The following is a 17,558-nucleotide window of genomic DNA, read 5'->3' on the forward strand; positions in this document are numbered from 1 at the left end:
AGCCAACCTTGTGGCGAGAGAGACGGACGCAGCGCTCCGTAGCGTCGCATCTGGAGCCTCGCATCTGTAAGTAGGCAACCGCAGCGGGGTCGAGGTAAGAGCACCCGTTGGGAGCATTGAGATGCCATCGCTGCGCCGGCATGTTCCTGGCTAGAGATGATTTGCAATGGCGAATCGTCCAGCTATTCTCCTATAACGCCACTTGGCGAATGAGTTGCACCTCGTCACTGGAATCAAAGCACGGCGATAAGGAGGGCAAAAAGGTTAGTTATTGGACCCGAAATCGAGAAACTTGATAGCAGGCAGGGAACTGGCTGGGTTGAAACACAGACGGTCCGTGGATCAAACTGTTTCCAGGATGCGCATACCCGCCATGCCGTCACCAGCCTTGAAGCTTCCTTGCTTGGAGGACTTCTGTCAAACTGGCAGCCCAAACCCGGTACCTAGTCAAACGCATCAAGCTGTCCCTCCCCGAATGGTGGGGTTTCTCACGAAGTCCACCTCGTCGAGGAAGGAAGGCAGGGGATTCTGCCCATCAGGCGGCGGGCAGCCACTAGTTGCCGCCGCAGCTCGCCCTGCCAATGGTTGGAAACTCTCCATTTGATTGCAGCAGATAACGGGACCTTCCTAGTTCTGAGATCTCTACACCTCCTGAGACTGGCTTCAGAACACGAGGGCGCGGGATCGTGGTCAAGAGGTGAATGACGCTGGTGACCAGGATTCTGGGTGGCGACGTTTATGCCGCAGTGATCTCCATGCAACAGATCCGTATTACATGCACCCGGCTTTGTACAGGTACTTGATTCCAGATATGATATGGTAAGTAACAGAGGTACTGAGTACTTGTAAATAATCTGGTACTCTGAATAGGTGGTCAAAAGGGCCAATTACATGCGCACAAGTCCTTTTCTAACTTTATTTCTGAGTCACTTCTCCTCTCGTTCTGAGGAGTAAGTTGAACACAATTCACTTTTTCTGAAGAGGTACAGAGTAATCCCCTCTGCTCTGGCGATTCAAGGATGTAGGATACGAGATTTTTGGACAAGAAGCAAGGGTCCTTGAGGGTCTTATTGATGGCCCGCATGTTATGACGTTAGCCTGTATGCACTATATGCGCAGTAGACAGTGAGAAACCGGGGATGCTCAGCTGGCGTGGGCAGCAAGCGAAGAAAAACATCTGTGCTTGCCGCCACCCCTCTGATCCTTGACAATCCTGTTTCTTTTTCCGGATGTCATCCCGCCACAATTTCTGGCATGTACAGAGGTGCGGAACAAGATAGATCTCCCGAGATTTCAATATATTTAGGTCCGTTGTAATAGCATCAAAGGTACCTATGAGTCTGCCGGCATAGAATAGCCAACCAAAGTACCTCAGCTATCTTCCTAGGTACTTAGGTAGAAGATGCATTCAGTGAAGGGTACAAGGTTCAACAGATCGTAGATAATAATTGGGCCATTTTAGGCAAGGTCTATTCCAAGAATCCACCACACGGGCCCTCTCGCGCCTCTCTTGAAGACCTCCGCTTCTGCGCTTCCACTCTTCCTTTAATATCGTGATTGCTACACCCTCTCGCCTCGTCTAAGTCGTCACATTCTTCTCACCAACCTGGTCGACATGTCTTGTCTGAATTTGAGCATATGTGCCTAGTTAGCCTTCAGCCCTGAGCCTGATTCGAAGAATCCGGAAAATCACTCGCCGCCCTGGGCCATTCCTACCCAGAGCAACTGAGACTGAGACATTCATTTGTCCACGTTCAAGAGTAGCTCATCACAACCAACCGGGCTTGACGCCTGACACTTGGCGTCTGCCGCCATCACAAGTAGTCAGAGCAAATCATCAACAAGTCTCGGAGGACCTCAGTGGGTCCGTCCGAACCACACCCGCCAAGCTGGATTCCGTACCGTAAGTCGTCTGGTTTGTTATCTTTTGATCGCTCTCAGACAGCATTGGCACCACATGACCTTCCTGTCATTCTGCCTCTCAATCCTACTCCTACCCGCATGGCGACAGCTAACGTTCTATGGCAAAGTTTTGTGGCTGTGGCTGGCTGGCCGTCGTCGAATTCGACACCAACACGGCCTTCATTCGGCGGCCATGTACGATCCTTCTCTAGCATCACTCGATCCTCAACCTCGATACCTGTCGTCGGCAATTCTACCCATCCACCTTCTTCCGCCGATATCCCTTCCATGGCTGCGAGCCTACGGCCTAAATCCCACCACTCTCTCCAATACCAAAATGCCGATTACGACATGAGCACCATTCCTGACCCGAGGAGTCGGGCTATGAGCCCTGCCCTCACAGACACTTCGAACTCCCCCCACCACCCCGACTTGAACGACGAAGTCGCCACGTTGAGCACCAAGCTCGTAAATGCCATCAACCATCAGACCACACTAGACGACACATTGTCGAGCACCAGGCAAGAATTGGCCCAGTCGCGCGAGACGATACGCCAGCTCGAGGGTCAGATTGCTCAGCAGAGAGATATGCTTGCGGGCGATGTCTGGGTGCGGAGGAAGACAGTCGAATCGGAGAAGACGCAGCTTTTGTCTCGCCTTGCCGAAGAGAAGAGGCTGCGCCAGGATGCCGAGCAGCAGAAGAAGAAGATCGAGCTGGAGCTGGAGAACTTGACTACCGCGCTATTCGAGGAGGCGAATAAGATGGTGATTTCGGCCAAGGAGGATGCGAGGACGGAGCAGGAGGCTCTCGAACGAAAGAATGGCCAGCTCAGGGCACAGCTCGCCGACGCCGAGGGACTTCTGAGGTCTCAGCAGGAGCAGTTGACCGAGCTCAAGCAAGTCATGGAACAGATGACTGTCGAACAAGATGAACAGACTGTCCAAACAGTACCCTCGTCTCCTGGCTTCAGTAAATTCGACCCAAAGGAGGAGGTTGGGACTCTCGATGGAGCTTCACATCCCGCCCTTGTGGTGCCACTCTCCCCCTCATACCCGACCAGTTTTACTCACCTTCTGCAGCCGGTCCTGCGCACCGATCTCACATCGTATAATGATTTCAGAGATCTCATTAGGACCTCGAAACGGTGCTCGGCTCACCGTGTGTCGTCCGGCTCACATAGTGGACTAGTGGCCCTCGGCTTGGGACTTGGCTCATCTCCAATTAATGGTTCCGCTGCTTCCCCCTCAATCACGCCGTCTCAGTCCTCCCCGCAGACCCCGAACACTCCGGCGTCAACCACGAGTACTGGCTCGACCGCCTCGACCGCCAGCTTGCCCCCGCTGAAGGAAACCAAGTTCTACAAGAGGGCCCTTGCCGAAGATATCGAACCCACGCTCCGTCTGGATATCGCGCCGGGCCTGTCATGGCTTGCCCGCCGAACCGTCCTCAGCGCCGTCACCGAGGGGTCGTTGTTCGTCGAGCCAGCACCCTCCAACCAGTCCTCTGCCAGTAGGACGAAGCCTCAGCTTTACCCCTGCTCGCTCTGTGGCGAGTCGAGGAAAGAGGAGGAATACCTGCGCACACATCGCTTCCGCACCAGCGAGTCCGACTCGGCACAGCGGTATCCCCTGTGCAGGTACTGCCTGGGCCGCGTGCGCTCCACCTGCGACTTCCTCGGCTTCCTGCGCATCGTCAAGGACGGCCTTTGGAGAGCCGACGACGAGGACGCGGAGAAGGCGGCGTGGGAGGAGAGCGTGCGCCTGAGGGAGCAGATGTTCTGGAGCCGCATCGGCGGCGGCGTCATACCCACCGTCCACGCCCACCACGCACATTCCACTGTTGCTACGAGCCTCAGTGACGACCGGAGTCCCCGGATAAGCCAGGAGGAGGGTGTAAAGGCCGGCGACGTCGAGGGCAAGAAGGAAGACACTCCTCGTGTCTCGCAAGAGACCGATGCCAAACCGGCAGACCCGCCGGTCACCGAACGTGAAATCACACCGGCAGAGGACCAAGCGATGACGGCCGACGGCGCTGCCCACGGACCATCCCAGGATGCGCCACGCGACCTCGACCAGGCCCCGCCTCCGCAAGACACCCCGTCGAGCCTGCAGGACTCGCCTCAGCCACCGAGTCCCGATCCCGACGTCCCGGGCTCGTGGGGTAACTAAAGTAGCTTGCGGCCGGCCCACCTAACACCCGTGGACCTCATCCCCACATATTTCTAGACGAGAGTGGATGGATGGACCATCATCTTGGCGCCTAGAAACCCACTTCTTTGTCTTGTATTATATCTTTCTTTTTTTGCAATCTGTCTAACTAGACTACAAGGGGCCCGGAAATGGGCAGGGATAAAACGGCGCGGAACATGACCTGGCGTTTCAGTCGCTGCTTACTTTTTTGTCGGTTTCTATTCCCTTTTCTTTTTGGGACAGGTGTACGACGTGGATCGGGTCAAAGGGTTTGCATTGGTTTTATAGTAGGGATTGGGAACTGAGAAACGGGGCAGATTCTGCAGGGGAGGGAGCAACGCGTAAATGATTTCAGAAAGGAGCCTACCCCTGAAAGTAAGGAAGGGGAAGATAAGAGGCGGGCCCTGCAGCGATTCGATGCTTTGGGGGGTTTTGTGCATAGCAGCAGGATGGGAGGAGCAGAGTACTTGAACATAGCTTTAGACGGCGTAGGGATGGGGATGGTGCTTGCACATGCATGCCTGGAATGGAATAGAGAGGTTGTTTTTCCGACGGGATCTGATGGTGCTATGCTATGTACCCTTATCCCATAGGATGGATGAGGCGACCTCCCTCTAAACCGCCCGTTCTCTGGCACTCTGTGCACTCGGCATCAAACAGATCGCCACCACAGAAAATGTAATGTGTTTAAAATTATATGTTCTGAATCTCGTCGTTGTAGACAAATTATGAGTTACGCCAGAAGGGTCGATTTCTTCCCAGCGGCTGGAAAGGGGGTTGGGGGGTGGGTATTTCGACAAAAAGAATCAACTGTATAGGTATCCTCAGAGTAAGCCAGACAAACGAACCAAATCTAACTAACACACAAAAAAGGAGTTTCTGTTCTTTGCTGGCTACTACCATATGTTCATGGCCCCTGAAGCAGGGTATATCAGTGCGGCGGGGATCTATGTCCAACAGTGAGAAGGAAGAGGAAGGGGACAAAAAAAAAAAAAAAAAAAAAAAAAAACCAAGAAAAGGGGGCCGGCGGTGATGGAGAAAGGACAGACAGATGCAAAACAAAAAGACAGATTAAGGAAAGACACAGTCAAGAATAGTACTACCACAACCCTTCCTCCCCTCCACATTACAACCAACCGCCCACCCATCACTCACTCACTCACTCCTCCCCTCCATCATCAGCCCAGTGCTCATAAGGGTTCCACTCCTGCCCCGGGTACGACGTCGCGCTCATCTGCGGCATCTCGTCCTCCCTCTGCCTGCGCCGCGCCGCCTCCGCCGCCGCCGCCGCGTCGCTCATGTCGGGCTCCGTCGGGAACACGGGTATCTTCTCCTCCTGCTCGCCGCCGCCGAACAGCAGCATCTTGCGGCGCGCCTCCTCGAACATGTCCGCTGGCTTCGAAGCCGTGGCGGCGGCGGCGGCGGTGGTGGTGGTGGGATCCTCGCCGTTGGATGCTGTTGCTGCTGCTGCTTTCGCAGATGATGGGTCCGCGACGACGAAGACCTGCTGCGCGACAGGGGCTGGGATCGGCGCCTGTGCCGTCTCGGCGACCCTGTGCTCCACCACCTCGTGCGACGGGCCTGCGGCCTTGGGCTCCGCCGGCTCGTGTTCCTCGGCGGAAACCACGGCCCCGTCATGCTGCTGCTGCTGGGGTGCGGAGACCATCGAGCGCGGCGTGGCGTCGTAGATGTTCTCCTCACCGGCGACGTGCTGGTTCGCCAGCGAGACGCTGATCGACATGTTCTGAGGCGGGGTGGACACCCCGGCGGCGGTGGGACGAGAAGGCTGCTCCGTCTGCTGGGGTTGGTGGGAGACAATGTCGTCGGCGGGCGGCAGGACTTGCACCCGGGGTTCGGAGCTGCTGGCCCGCTCCTCCTCCCGCTCTGGCGTGATCCGCGGGCTCGGGGAGATGCTTGGCGAGTGGCCGGCAGGGCTGAGACTCGCACCGCTGAGTGCTCCCGGTAGAGGGGACGCGGCATGCTGCACCGAGGGCGACGAGGCTGCGAGCACAGAGGGTTCCCGGCTGATGGCGATGGCCTCGGTTTGGTGCATCATGTTGGTGTTCGCGTCCTGCCCCAGCGATGCCGGCGCGAGGCCCAGGGGAAGTGGCGGGTAGGGCGCACCGGAGGCGGCCGGGTTCACTGGTGAGAAGGCAGAGTCTGGGAGGGGATATGACTGAGGGGATCCTGGCTGTAGCACCTGGGGATGTGGTGAAACCTGGCTCTCGCGGCTGACAGTGGGAAGGACTCGTCCGGGTTGTGGTCTTGACCGGATTTGACTCTCAGGAGAAATGCTGAGGCCCTGCGATGTTGACTCGGGTGAAGGGCCCTTGGAGGTTGGAATCGCTTGAGGGTTTGCTACCAATATGGGAGGGTTGGCAAAATTGTTGGTCGTCTGTAGTTGCACTTCAGCTGGTGGAGAAACTTGACCCGAGGAAGTTTCTCTCGCCTGAGGAGGAACTTGGGAATTCAGAGGCGGCTGAGGCCCTGCAGTTTGCCCAACTTGAGCAGACGGTGGGAAAGCTGGCGTGGGAGCAGCTGCCAAGCCGTTTGACAGCTGCGGAGGTCCTTGAGGCTGCGACACGGCCCGAGTCGTTGGTGGAGTACCCGAACCGCCGTCGGGCCGTTGCTGAAGCGGCAGGGCTCCGGGAGAGACATTCGGCATCGCCTGGTCGGGTTGCGACCACGGCTGCTGCTGCTGCTGCTGCACCCCCTGGGGACCACGCGCCTGCACGGGCCGATACTGGCCATCCGGGCCGACGTAGTAGGCAACCGGGGCCGGATCGACGCGACCCTCGCTGTGGACCATGCCGTAGCCGCGGGGGATCGGGACGTGGCCGTACTGCTGCGGCGCGGCAGGCCACTGGCCAGAGGGCTGGCGCAGATTCTGCGGAACGCCCTGTCCGCCCGGTGGCCCTGCGCCAACTGGTTGGCTAGGCCGGAACTGGCCCGAGGTCTGCCATGGTTGGGCCTGGTTCTGCTGTGGCTGCTGACCCGAAGCAGGAGCAGGAGCCTGGCCGAGAGGAGGGGTCTGTTGAGGGGAAGGGCGTTGGCCTGGGGGACCTTGGTTCGGCTGCGGCCCAGGACCATTCGAAACCGGCTGTCTTTGGTGCTGATACTGAGAATGGGGGCCTGTCTGACGAGCCTGTTGCCATACGTTCTGGGTGCGTGACTGTTGCATTTGAGCCGCGGTCGGTTGGCCCATCTGCGGTGGCTGACCCTGTGGTTGCTGACCCTGCGGGGGCTGGCCCTGCCTGAACTGCGGCGGTCCCTGCGCGGACGGTGGCTGCGGCTGGCTCTCGGGCTGCTTAGACGACCTTCGGAAACCAAACAGAGACTTCTTCTCCTTCTCTGGCTTCTCCTGAGCCGGCACTGCCTGATTCGAGGACTTGCCCTTGAAGAACTTGGACATGCTGCTCTGGTGCTCCTTCGCAGGGATGCTGCTTGCCGTACTACTACGCTGGAATGCGGCAGGGACGAACTGCTGGCCTTGCGGCGGCGGGGTTCCAGAGGCATTGGTCGAGGTACGAGGCAGCATCCACGGGCCTTGAGGGGGAGGATACGGCTGGCCGGCGGATGGTGCACCGGGCTGCTGACCGCCGACAAGGCGGATAGGTTGCTGAGCCAGGTGTTGCTGGCCTGGCATTCCTGGCAGTGCTGTTGGGCCTTGGCTTGGAGGCTGGGGGGTTGAACTGGCTGAAGGGGGCTGCAAACCCGACTGAGGGGCGGGAGATACAGACGGAGAGGAAGCCTGAGACGGCAATGTCTGCACAGTCTGCTGTTGTTGCTGTTGGTACTGCTGCTGCTGCATCATTGCTGCTTGTGAGAGTTGGTTATTGGCTGCCTGCTGGGCTACCGTTGGTCCAGGCGCTCTCTTGGGGTGGTCTGACGCGAGACTCATGACGGGAGAGGACTGGATGCTGTTCTGCGAGCTCTGAGGGGCGGCCGAAACGGACGGACTTCTTGTTCTCTGCTCTGGAGCGAGTTCTTGGTCACCCGCATCGCTACGCTGTGGAGGTAGCTGGATGGAGTTCTGCGTGGGTGACTGAGGGGGAGGAGTAGGTGAGTACGGCTGCGAAGACCGCGGCGAAGTCAGATTCTGCACAGCCTGAGCTGCACCCGCCGGCTGCACCGGAGCCGGCTGCTCCAGGCTGACGGGTGAGGCAGTCTGCACCCGTGATTGATCAACTGCAGTCGGCAAGACCTGCTGGGAAGTCTGCGTGACCGGCAGATCCACTTGTGGTGAACCGCTCTCCTGCGGCGGGGAAGGCTGGGATACTGCAGCCTCTCCATCTCCTTCTTTCTGGGCCGGGACATCAGCTGTCTGCACAGGTGCGCTCGATCGCAGGGGGTGTTGTCCCAAAGGAGACCCCCCGACCGGCTGCGGTCCCTGATTAAGAGTTCCCTGACCCCGACGCTGGGCAGCAGCCTGCAACGGCGATAGACCTGGCGTCAAAGCTGCTGGAATAGCGGACTGGCCACCCTGCTGTTGAGCCTGGACAGGAGCTGGCTGCTGGACGAATTGCTGGGTCTGTCCTTGGGGACCCATTCCGGGTTGGCCAGGCATTCTGTTCCACTGCTGCTGGCCCGCGGGAGCTCCAGGCTGCTGCACCATGTTTTGGAATGATGGCTGACGCTGACCTGGAATCTGTCCCTGCAGAGGGACGAACTGCTGCCCCCCAGGGGCGCCCCGACCAGCAAAATAATTCTGCCCCGTTGCTTGCGAGGCATATGGGGGGAACTGACCCGGCGACGGCATTGGCCTAGCTCCAGCCTGTTGCCCAGATGGCTGCTGCACGCGGTACTGTTGCGGGTGCTGGTTTTGTTGGCTGGCGAACTGCATCTGGGGTTGTCCTTGCTGAGCCCCCTGAGGCACCATCGCCGGCCGTGCTTGGACCTGCTTTGGCTCTCTCGGTTTCGAGCCGGACCGGTTGCCGAATATGCCGGAAAGGAAGCTCCCTCCGTGAGATGTTCTTCTACCGCGATCCTCCTCGGTAGCAGCGCCCGTCTGTGGTGGGGCATTCGGGTTGAGACCTCCCGAGGTAAAAGGCCGAGAGGACATGCCGTTGGGGCGTTCTTGCCCAGTCGCCATCCCCGGCTGCGGGCTTAGCCCAGAGGCAGGCTGCCCTTCTTGTCCTTGCAACGGTTGCCGGGCCGAGTGACTGGATCCAGGAGGCTTCAGTCCCTGATCCTGGTTACCATGGCGGTTAAACATCGTGAACCCAGAGAAGCGTTTCTTCGGCGGATCCATAGTGTTTCTAGCAGGAGCTTGCTCATTTGCTGCAGTGCTCGCCGTGGACACTCGCGAGATATCAGGCCTGCCGAGCTTGGAGGGTTGGCCGGCCGAGCTGGCGCCACCGCCGAAGAACGACCGCTTCTTCTCCGCAGGCTGTGGCTGTGGCGGCCCCCAAGGTTGCGCCATCCTCTGATCCACTGGCGTCGGGGGAGAATGCGCGACGACGCTATCACGGCTCCCCGGCGGGGCATTGGCCGTACTGCTGCCAGTAGGTAATGCAGAGCCCCGCGGACCGAGGAGCGAACGGCGATTATCCCTCTCGCGGATATCCTCTGTGGCAATGCTGGACTCGGAAGCCCCGTCACCTGTGACGGCTCCCGGTTGGCTCAAATCCTGCAGCCTCGAACCGCCAGCCGAACTGCGCCGTCCATCGGTCGACTGCGTGGAGAGCCTATCCCGAATACCCGAGAATATGCCCGAGTTCCGCTTGGATCGCCCTTCATCAGCCGCAGGAATCGCACCCGGTGCAGGCAGGTCACCGGTCCCGGACCCTGGCATCGTTCCACCTTGCACCGAGGACCTCACAGGGGACGTTTGGACATTGTTCGCCGGAGAGTCCCGCCCAACTGGAGACGCCTGATGCTGCCCCTGGGGGGGCCCGGAGGGAGTCTGGGGAGCCTGCGCGGGGACATTGGGGGTCTGTTGGCGCTGTGGGGCCATGTCGCTAGTTGACGGGACGCCCGTCTCCTTATCGAAGCCATAGAATGGCTGCTCGGGGGAGCTGGTCGGAGAGGATCTGTGACGGTTCGCAGCCAGCAGCGGCTGCGACAGGTGCGACTCCTCGAGCTTCCAGGCTCCGGCAGGTGGAAGCTTGATGTGGTTCTCCGTGTTTGGTGCAAGCGCACTAGGTTGGGGCCGCATGCCCTGCTGCATGAACTGGGGGCCTTGCCCCATACGCTGCGGCCCGCCGTTCAGCATGGCCTGCGGGTGGGATTGTGGGCCAGCAAAGCCTCTTTGCTGTGCGTGAGGTCCAGGCTGGCCGGGGTGGCCGGGTGCGTAAACCTGACCAGGCAGGAAAGCTTGTTGTTGTGGTTGTTGTTGTTGCCCGCCCTGGTATTGCTGTCCCCCCTGATATTGCTGTCCCCCTTGCATGCGCTGCATGGCTGGCTGCTTCTGCAGCAGCAGCTGCTGCGAGACACTAGCGGCGGCGGCATTGGGCAATTGCTGGCCATGTGGAGGGTAGTAATGGCCCTGCATCGGGTTCTGCGCGGGTAGGTATGCGCCGGGGATGAACGCGCCCGGAGCCGGGGCAGGGGCCGTGTTGAGCTGGTTCGGGGCAGGCGCCTGGCTCGCGATATGCTGCTGAGGCGTGGCCGCCCTGTCGGCAATCGCCTGCCCGCCCTGGCCCTGCGGTGCGGCCTGCTGCTGGTGAGACGAGGCGATGCTGTTGGACTCGGCGTCATCCTGGCTACCGCTTTCGTGGCTATTGAGGACGGTATTGACGCCGAAGGTCGAGGTTCGACGAATTGGAGGCAGCCCTACGAACGACGATTGGCGATGCGGGGTATTATTGGAGTCGGCTTGATCAGGCTGCTGCTGGTGCTGGTGCGGCTGGTGCTGCTGGTGCTGCTGGTGCTGCTGGTGCGGCTGGTGCGGCTGCTGCTGTGATTGCTGGTAGTGCTGCTGCTGCGCGATGAAAGCTTGCTGCTGCTGCGACAGCTGCTGCGCCGCATAACCCTGCTGATACTGTTGCGCGGGATAACCTTGCTGATACTGATGCTGGGGCAGTTGCTGGTAAGCCTGGGGCGGGAAATTGGCGGCGGGTTGAGGCAGGGCCCTGTTCGACTCTGTGTAGGCCGCCATTGCGGGAGCTTGGTTCTTCAACGATTGAGTTTGTTGGAGTTCGGGAGCTTGAACAGCGGGGCCACTCGTGGCCGTCGGCTTCGGTTCAGACGGTACTGCAACGGACGAATCTTTGGACCGATAGTCAGTGATTGCGCTCCCTGCACTCCCGTCTTCCTTGTCCAATTCGTCACGGTTGGGCTGTTCCGTCGCCGGCGCAGCAGGAGCAATTGCTTCGGCGGACGCGCGAGGAGTCGCGGCGTCCAGGTCGAAGCCTTCCTCCTCCACGAGAGGCGAGGAGGTGAAGGGATTCCAGCTGGGCTGATGCTTACTGATTGGAAGCGGGATGCCGAGATTATCGGCGATGGTGTCGTCGGCGGCGAGTGCGTGCTCGGGCGGAGCAGGCGTCGGGCGCGATGAGAAGGTCTCGGAGACGGGGGAAACTAGCTCAGCCTGCGAGTCACGGCGGCGGGCCGGATTGATGGCATTACCGCTGCCACCAGCAGCAGCAGAAAGGGGCGATGGTCTCTGATAGCCTTCGGACAACGGTCTGATGGGAGCGGCACGCGTGGATTGACGGAGCTGGGACGGCTGTTGTTGATGCAGAGGGTGATCCAGGTGTGGATTCTGCTGACGACCCTGCTGAAATTGTTGCTGAAATTGGTGATGATGACCGAGCAGGGATTCTCCTGTTAGCGAGGCCCGCCGTGCCTCATCGGCCCGTGCTGAAGTGCGAGTGCGACCACCAAAGCTGCGGATGCCCCACGACCTGCGCCTCTCGCCCTGCGGGGAAGCGGGAGGGGAAGGTTCAGTGCCCTGTAGTGCACGAGGCAAAAAGATATTAATAACTGGGCCGCTTCCCGCATGCTTGGAAAGTGTGTGGTGTGTGGTGTACCTATGTGACTTTTAGGCTGCCACTTGGGAGGGAATGGAGTTGCTAGTGTAGTATTAGCCCCCCGCGCGAGTAATACTTCGCCGTACACTTGTGGCTAGCCCGCGCTGCTGCTTACTGCCTGCATGTGTAAGGGGGGGTCTTCATTTCGGATTATATGGGCAGGACAGGGGGGTCCGAAAACCGGGGGGATGAGGGAAAAGAGGAAAATAATAAAAATAATGATAACAGTGAACAGATGGACTGGATACTGATCACTGATCATAGGGAGGGGAAAGGCGGTTAAAGGGCTAACGAGAAGGCCAGGACTCGTCGAGGGGAGGCAGAGGCTGTGAGACAAGGCAAATAGTAGATATGTTCATCAAATTTCCATATTGCATTCATCGCCGACTCCCCTCATCGCCCGTCATCATACATCATCAATTCCATCCGTCTTCTTCCCCGATCATCGAATCTCCAAAGTGCGATTCGAGGGTTACAACCACTCTGCTGAGAACTAGATCAACCGATTTGACAAAGCCCCAAAACCAGGGACTCGTCTCCAATCGCCTGGCAGAAAGAGAAGCGAAGAGAAGCGAAGGGAAGAGAAAAGAAGAGTGAAGAAATTAATCAGACATGATTAGAATGGAAATATCCTGCCCTCAACGAAGCCCCGGCCAAAATTATGATGATGCGGTGCAAGTAGAGGGTTGGGGGAGGTTGGTGGTGTAAATAGACGTCAGTATCGTGTGTGAATTAGAAAAATACCTTTTCACCACTCCCCCTCAACTTGCTCTTCCCCTTGCTCAAGAGTCCCTTGCTAGCCTTGCCCGCCGCTATCAGCAGCCCCTTGCTCTTCGCGCCCACCTGGTTGCCCGAATTGGTAAACCCGCTGCTGGGCCCACCATGTTGTGGCGGCATCGGCAGGTTGCTCACCGGTCTCGTCCCCTGGCCGCCGACCAGGTTCGACGAGCTCGCACTGAGATACGCCTGATAGTAAGGCTGCTGCGGCGTGGTCGGTTGGGAACCACGCTGGGCGACGCCGCCCGCAATGCCGGTGCCCGCCACTGGCAGGCTGAAAGAATCGTTGAACTGCGATGTTGCGTTCGCATATTCCGCGTGCTGGCCCCGCAGGACCTGAATCCATTCTTCCAGCCGCTGGTCACCGACAGCAAATTGCTCCCTCGTCTCATTGAAGAGCTTGATCCGATCCTCCGGCGTCTGCATGCCCAGGATCTGCCTAAAGGGTATGATGTTGACGGTATCCCTCGCCGCGGTTGCTGCCCCGTGGGTTGCTGCATGTGGTGATGGCTGTGCCGGGGACGCTGGCTCCACTGACGGCGCTGGCTGTGCCGGCTGTGCCAACGCCGGATGTTGCCCTGGCGGGACGGGAAAGAACGGCGTGTCCGACGCCACCGCAAGCGACTTCTCATCGGCCAGAGATAGCCTACGATTCTCGACCGCGGGCGGCATTGGCTTATCAGAGGTCGCCGATATGGGCGAAGGAGACTTCGGCGGCGGGGCGAAATCCGATGGCGGCGAGAGAGTACTCGCCTGCGATATCTGATGCGAGATGCCCACAGGGCCTGACCCGACAGCCAAAGGTGAACTGGCCAGCTCGGCACCAGTGATGGGCTGGTTGGAGTCCTGAGCCGCAGCTGCGGGAGGCTGTTCTGCTGCAGGCATCGGCTGAGCTGGCGCTGCGATTGCCTTTGTAGCAGCGTCAACTAGGAGGGATTTCGGCTCGACTGGGAGACCCGAAGCCGGCGAGCCGGCATTTACTTGTTCTGGCTCGGCCTCCCAGGAGAACCGCCTGCGACCCGTCCCGGTCGAGGGGCTGGAAAGAGGCAGTGCTTCGTCACCAGGGCTCGCACCAGAAGGCGCTGGAGATGGCGATGCCACACGTTGTGAAAGCTCTTCTTCTGCCTTGACAAGGACGGGGCCTTCGGCTGGCTTCAGAGGCATCGCGGCCTCTTCCTCGGTAATCGTCGGAATGTCTTGTTCGGCTTCGGGCTTGTCGTCGCTCGATGCCCAGTAATCGCCGTATACGTCAGGAAGGTAGGTACTCTCTCGCACGGCTCTCCCTTCACCGGATCCGGATGTTTTCCCAACACTGAAATCCCCAAAGTCGCTTCCTGGACGAACAGGGCTAAGCGATTTGATGATTTCCTCCCGAAGCTTATCGCTTTCTTTGACAGGAGATATGGTATTGGTTGTGCTCATGGTAGAGATCCTCTCCAGATTAGGTGAAGCGAAGTCTATGGCAGTCAGGTCGGTCCTGTGCGGGTTCAACGGAGCAGTAGGACTGATCTCGGAATGAGCTGTAGCTGGGGCCAGACTAGAGGCCTGAGTCTTCGGGGAATCCCTGGGCTGTGGGTGGGATGCCTCCTCGTCGGTCGTTGATTTTGGCCAACTAATCGGAAGATTCCGAGTCGAGCTCGAAGGGCTTCCTGTCCGCAGTGGAGGGCGGGAGTTTGGCGAGATGGGGCGTGTGAAAGCAGGGGGCATTTCCTTCGATGCCTCGACATCGCCTACGACGTTGGTACTACTGTCGCTGCCACTGTCGCTGTCAATGCCGCTGCTGCTGTCGCTAGTGCTGGGCAACTGCCCCTTGGGCACAGAAACTCTAGTGTCTTCGCTGATTTCAGCCGCTTCGTTGACCGGAGAAACATCTGCCTGGTCACCGACCGCCACGGCTGCATCTTGAGTAACAACTTGGTAGTTTGGAGTTGGAATGTCTCCAAGAAGCGAGGGTTGGCGAGACATATTCTCGTCTGAAGGCGGTGAGCTCTCTTCTAGGGCAGGAGTAACAGCGGCGGCATTATGCTCTTCTGTTTCGTCTGCAAAGTCTGCCATGCCGGGAGCAGCATTGTGCGATGATGCCTCGGAATCGAGGGCCGGCTCCTTGGCCAGAGCGAGTGAGGATGCCTCTTCGAGAGCGGGACTTGGTTGTTCGGAGCTCGCAGGACTCGGCTGAGGGCTTCGACTCGCAACTGTAGATCGAGGCCCTCCTGGAGCCGACCTTTCCGTATCTGCCAAATTATCGGCCTTCTCATCGGAACCACTTCCCCCCTCCGACGGCTCCGTCACCTCGGCGGTATCAGAGATGGTGGGCAAGGGCGGCGCGTCAGAGAGGAACGTCGAGGAACCCGAGAAGATATCGAGGCCAAATGTGGACATGCGCGCAAGATCCGGCAGCTTGGGACTCGTGGAGAAGCGGCGAAGATCCTCCTCTGGCTGAGATTCCTGGGGTTCTTCACTGGTGGCACTCGGCTCTTTCCACGCAGAGCCAACCTCTGAAGGGTTGGGTTCGACCTGAGCCGCCATGGGAGGCTGAGTTTCGTGTCCCAAGGTCTCGTAGCTGGCTATCAGTCCTTCGATTCCGTATTCGCTCTTTCTCTCAGCAACAGGGGCAAGGCTCGGCCTGAGGCTACGGGACGAGTCGGCTCCGTCATCAGCGACTGGGCTCATCCGTCGTCCTTGATCTACCAGCTCAGGCTGAAACCTGGACGGCGAGTCGGTTCGCCCGCTGCCGCGGACGATGCTATCCGTGCTGGGCCGACCAGAGTCTATAGACTGCCTGTCCTTCTCCTTTTGTTCGTCCATCCGTTTATATATATCCGCCGGCCTTATGAGCGGCAGCTGTTTGGAGGGAGTACCCGGCGACTTCACACCCCCCGGTGATGCAGGTCGCGCTTCCACCCAAGGCTTATGGCTGGAGCCTGGTCTCGAACCCGAGGTACGTTGTTGGCGTGCAGAGTCCACAAACTCGACGCTGTCCTGCTGTCCCATACTGCTCTTACGCGGCGGGAATCGCGTCGGCACGGGGCCTGCACTCTGCGGCGCAGGCGACGTGCGCCTCTGCGCTTGTGGTGGGGGTGAGACGAAGCCGCGGACATTTCCCTGGGCCGCGGAGTATAGGCTCGACGACGCGCTCGGAGGGACATTGGTCGATAGGGGAGATACGAGGTGCTCGCCGGGGTTAGGGCTGCCGAGTGACGACGGACGCGAGACCAGAGAGCCTGTTTCGAAGGGCGCAGTAGTTCGGGAGAGGTGCGGCTGTTGGGTTTGTATGTGCAAGGGCGGAGCGCCCGAAGAAATTCTCGGTCCAGGCGACTGAGCAGGAGAGGGAGCGGCTTGAAAGGGCGCGGGGGGGAAGGGCGCGTGTTGAAAGGATCCCGTTGTGCCAGGTTGTTGTTGGCTCGTAGTCAAGGGAGGGCTGGCTGGCAATCGAGGGCCCGTGGGCCGCAAAGGAGGAGGAGGAAGTGGCTCTTCGGGCACGTCATCATAGTCATTGCCCCAGTCGTCACCATCGTAGCTCTGGATCTTTGCCTCGACCCATTTCTTCGTCTTCTGCCGGCTCACGTTCGTCTTGTACTGGCCGTTGCTGCCTGCCGGGGTATTCTGGGACCTATTGGAGAGTCGCGTTAGTAAAATTGTGGACGGCCAGGCCACGCGGGGGGACGCACATCGGCGACATGGGAGAAATGGAGGATTTGTTGGGTTGGAAGACGTTGCCGTACGAGCCGTCCATTTTGCTTCAGCCTGTGCTTGACAGCACCGAGGCCGCTAAAACATTCTATCCTTCTGATCAAGGCCGCGTTGGGCAGGGTTGCGGTGCGATTGCAGCGAAGTCGGCTGTGGGGATAGGGAAGGCGGTCGATTGGCGAACTGCGACTCCTCGACCTCGACCTCGACCTCGACCTCAAGGTGGAATGGACGAAAATTGTTGATGTCACGACGGATCAGGTGTGTGGCGTTGGATGTCTTGAAATTGAATTGCTGCAATGCAAGTGCAGATCGGATGCATGAAGAATGCAAATGCACAAGACCACAAACTTTCAGCAAGGCCTCAAAGTTTCGGTGAAAGATCAGACCCAGACGAACTCAAGATTTTGAGGAAATAGGGGAAAGTGTCATCACCAATGGACCAGCAAGCTAATCCGTAGGGTACTTTAAGTTTGCCAAAATTCCGGGGCCTGAAGGACCTGCATGACCCGAAGAAGTACCCAGGCAGCACTATTTGCCTCGCGTAGTACATACACATATTCATTACGCACGCGTGCCACGCCCACCTCAGGTACCTAGGCAGGGGTGCTAGTGGACGGGGCGCTGGCACGAGGCGAAGTAATTCTCTGGAACAGGCACCCAATCCGTACCGCGCCTTGAAGAATGTTTCCATCTTTTCCCCCAACTGCTGTGGCTGTGTCTCTAGTACGTCAGTACTACGTACTCCTAAGCTTCAAAGCTTCTATCTCTACCTATGTAATGGTAACTGGGCATTTCGTCATGGCTTTGGTTCATTATCAATCGGACTCACGGACTAAAAAGGCCGTGAGTCGCACACTGGACGAGCAGATCCCGCACAGACGGAGCGCCTGCAAAATGCGGCTGTTACGGGGCTGGATGGATAATAATCTTCAGCGGCTAAGACATGATGATGACATTTGGGTTTCAGAGCTCAAGTTCCCGTTCTTTTACCCACGCATCAGGTCCCCATGAGCAAACCCATGAGCA

At 58.8% G+C, this 17,558-nt stretch overlaps 3 protein-coding genes across 3 annotated transcripts; 1 reads left to right on the forward strand and 2 right to left on the reverse strand.

Annotated features, from left to right (window-relative positions):
• The first annotated feature begins 1,916 nt into the window (after window positions 1-1,916).
• QBC33DRAFT_367105 (uncharacterized protein) lies at window positions 1,917-4,190 on the forward strand. The gene has a single exon (XM_060423959.1). It carries the CDS (start codon window positions 2,002-2,004, stop codon window positions 4,069-4,071), a length of 2,070 nt encoding a protein of 689 aa, XP_060285155.1. The 5' UTR covers window positions 1,917-2,001; the 3' UTR covers window positions 4,072-4,190.
• An 884-nt stretch (window positions 4,191-5,074) lies between these two features.
• QBC33DRAFT_534229 (uncharacterized protein) lies at window positions 5,075-5,703 on the reverse strand. Its single transcript, XM_060427526.1, has one exon. It carries the CDS (start codon window positions 5,477-5,479, stop codon window positions 5,252-5,254), a length of 228 nt encoding a protein of 75 aa, XP_060285156.1. The 5' UTR covers window positions 5,480-5,703; the 3' UTR covers window positions 5,075-5,251.
• Window positions 5,704-12,562: 6,859 nt separating this feature from the next.
• Window positions 12,563-16,734, reverse strand: QBC33DRAFT_367132 (uncharacterized protein). The gene is made up of 2 exons (XM_060423960.1): window positions 16,511-16,734; window positions 12,563-16,452 (listed from the first exon to the last, which is right to left on the reverse strand). The coding sequence occupies exons 1-2, from the start codon at window positions 16,573-16,575 to the stop codon at window positions 12,798-12,800; spliced, it is 3,720 nt and encodes a 1,239-aa protein (XP_060285157.1). The 5' UTR covers window positions 16,576-16,734; the 3' UTR covers window positions 12,563-12,797.
• Window positions 16,735-17,558: the final 824 nt, after the last annotated feature.

Source organism: Phialemonium atrogriseum (genome assembly GCF_030411735.1).
Source record: "Phialemonium atrogriseum strain 8032-3 unplaced genomic scaffold QBC33scaffold_8, whole genome shotgun sequence".
In the NCBI taxonomy this organism is placed as follows: Eukaryota; Fungi; Ascomycota; class Sordariomycetes; order Cephalothecales; family Cephalothecaceae; genus Phialemonium; species Phialemonium atrogriseum.

Excerpts from the sequence above, each read along its gene's own strand:
- QBC33DRAFT_367105 (XM_060423959.1), top strand. The coding sequence starts at position 2,002 with ATGGCGACAGCTAACGTTCTATGGCAAAGTTTTGTGGCTGTGGCTGGC.
- QBC33DRAFT_367132 (XM_060423960.1), bottom strand. The coding sequence starts at position 16,575 with ATGGACGGCTCGTACGGCAACGTCTTCCAACCCAACAAATCCTCCATT. Across the intron at positions 16,453-16,510 it reads ATTTCTCCCATGTCGCCGAT|GTCCCAGAATACCCCGGCAG; the intron begins GTGCGTCCCCCC and ends ACTCTCCAATAG.
- QBC33DRAFT_534229 (XM_060427526.1), bottom strand. The coding sequence starts at position 5,479 with ATGTTCGAGGAGGCGCGCCGCAAGATGCTGCTGTTCGGCGGCGGCGAG.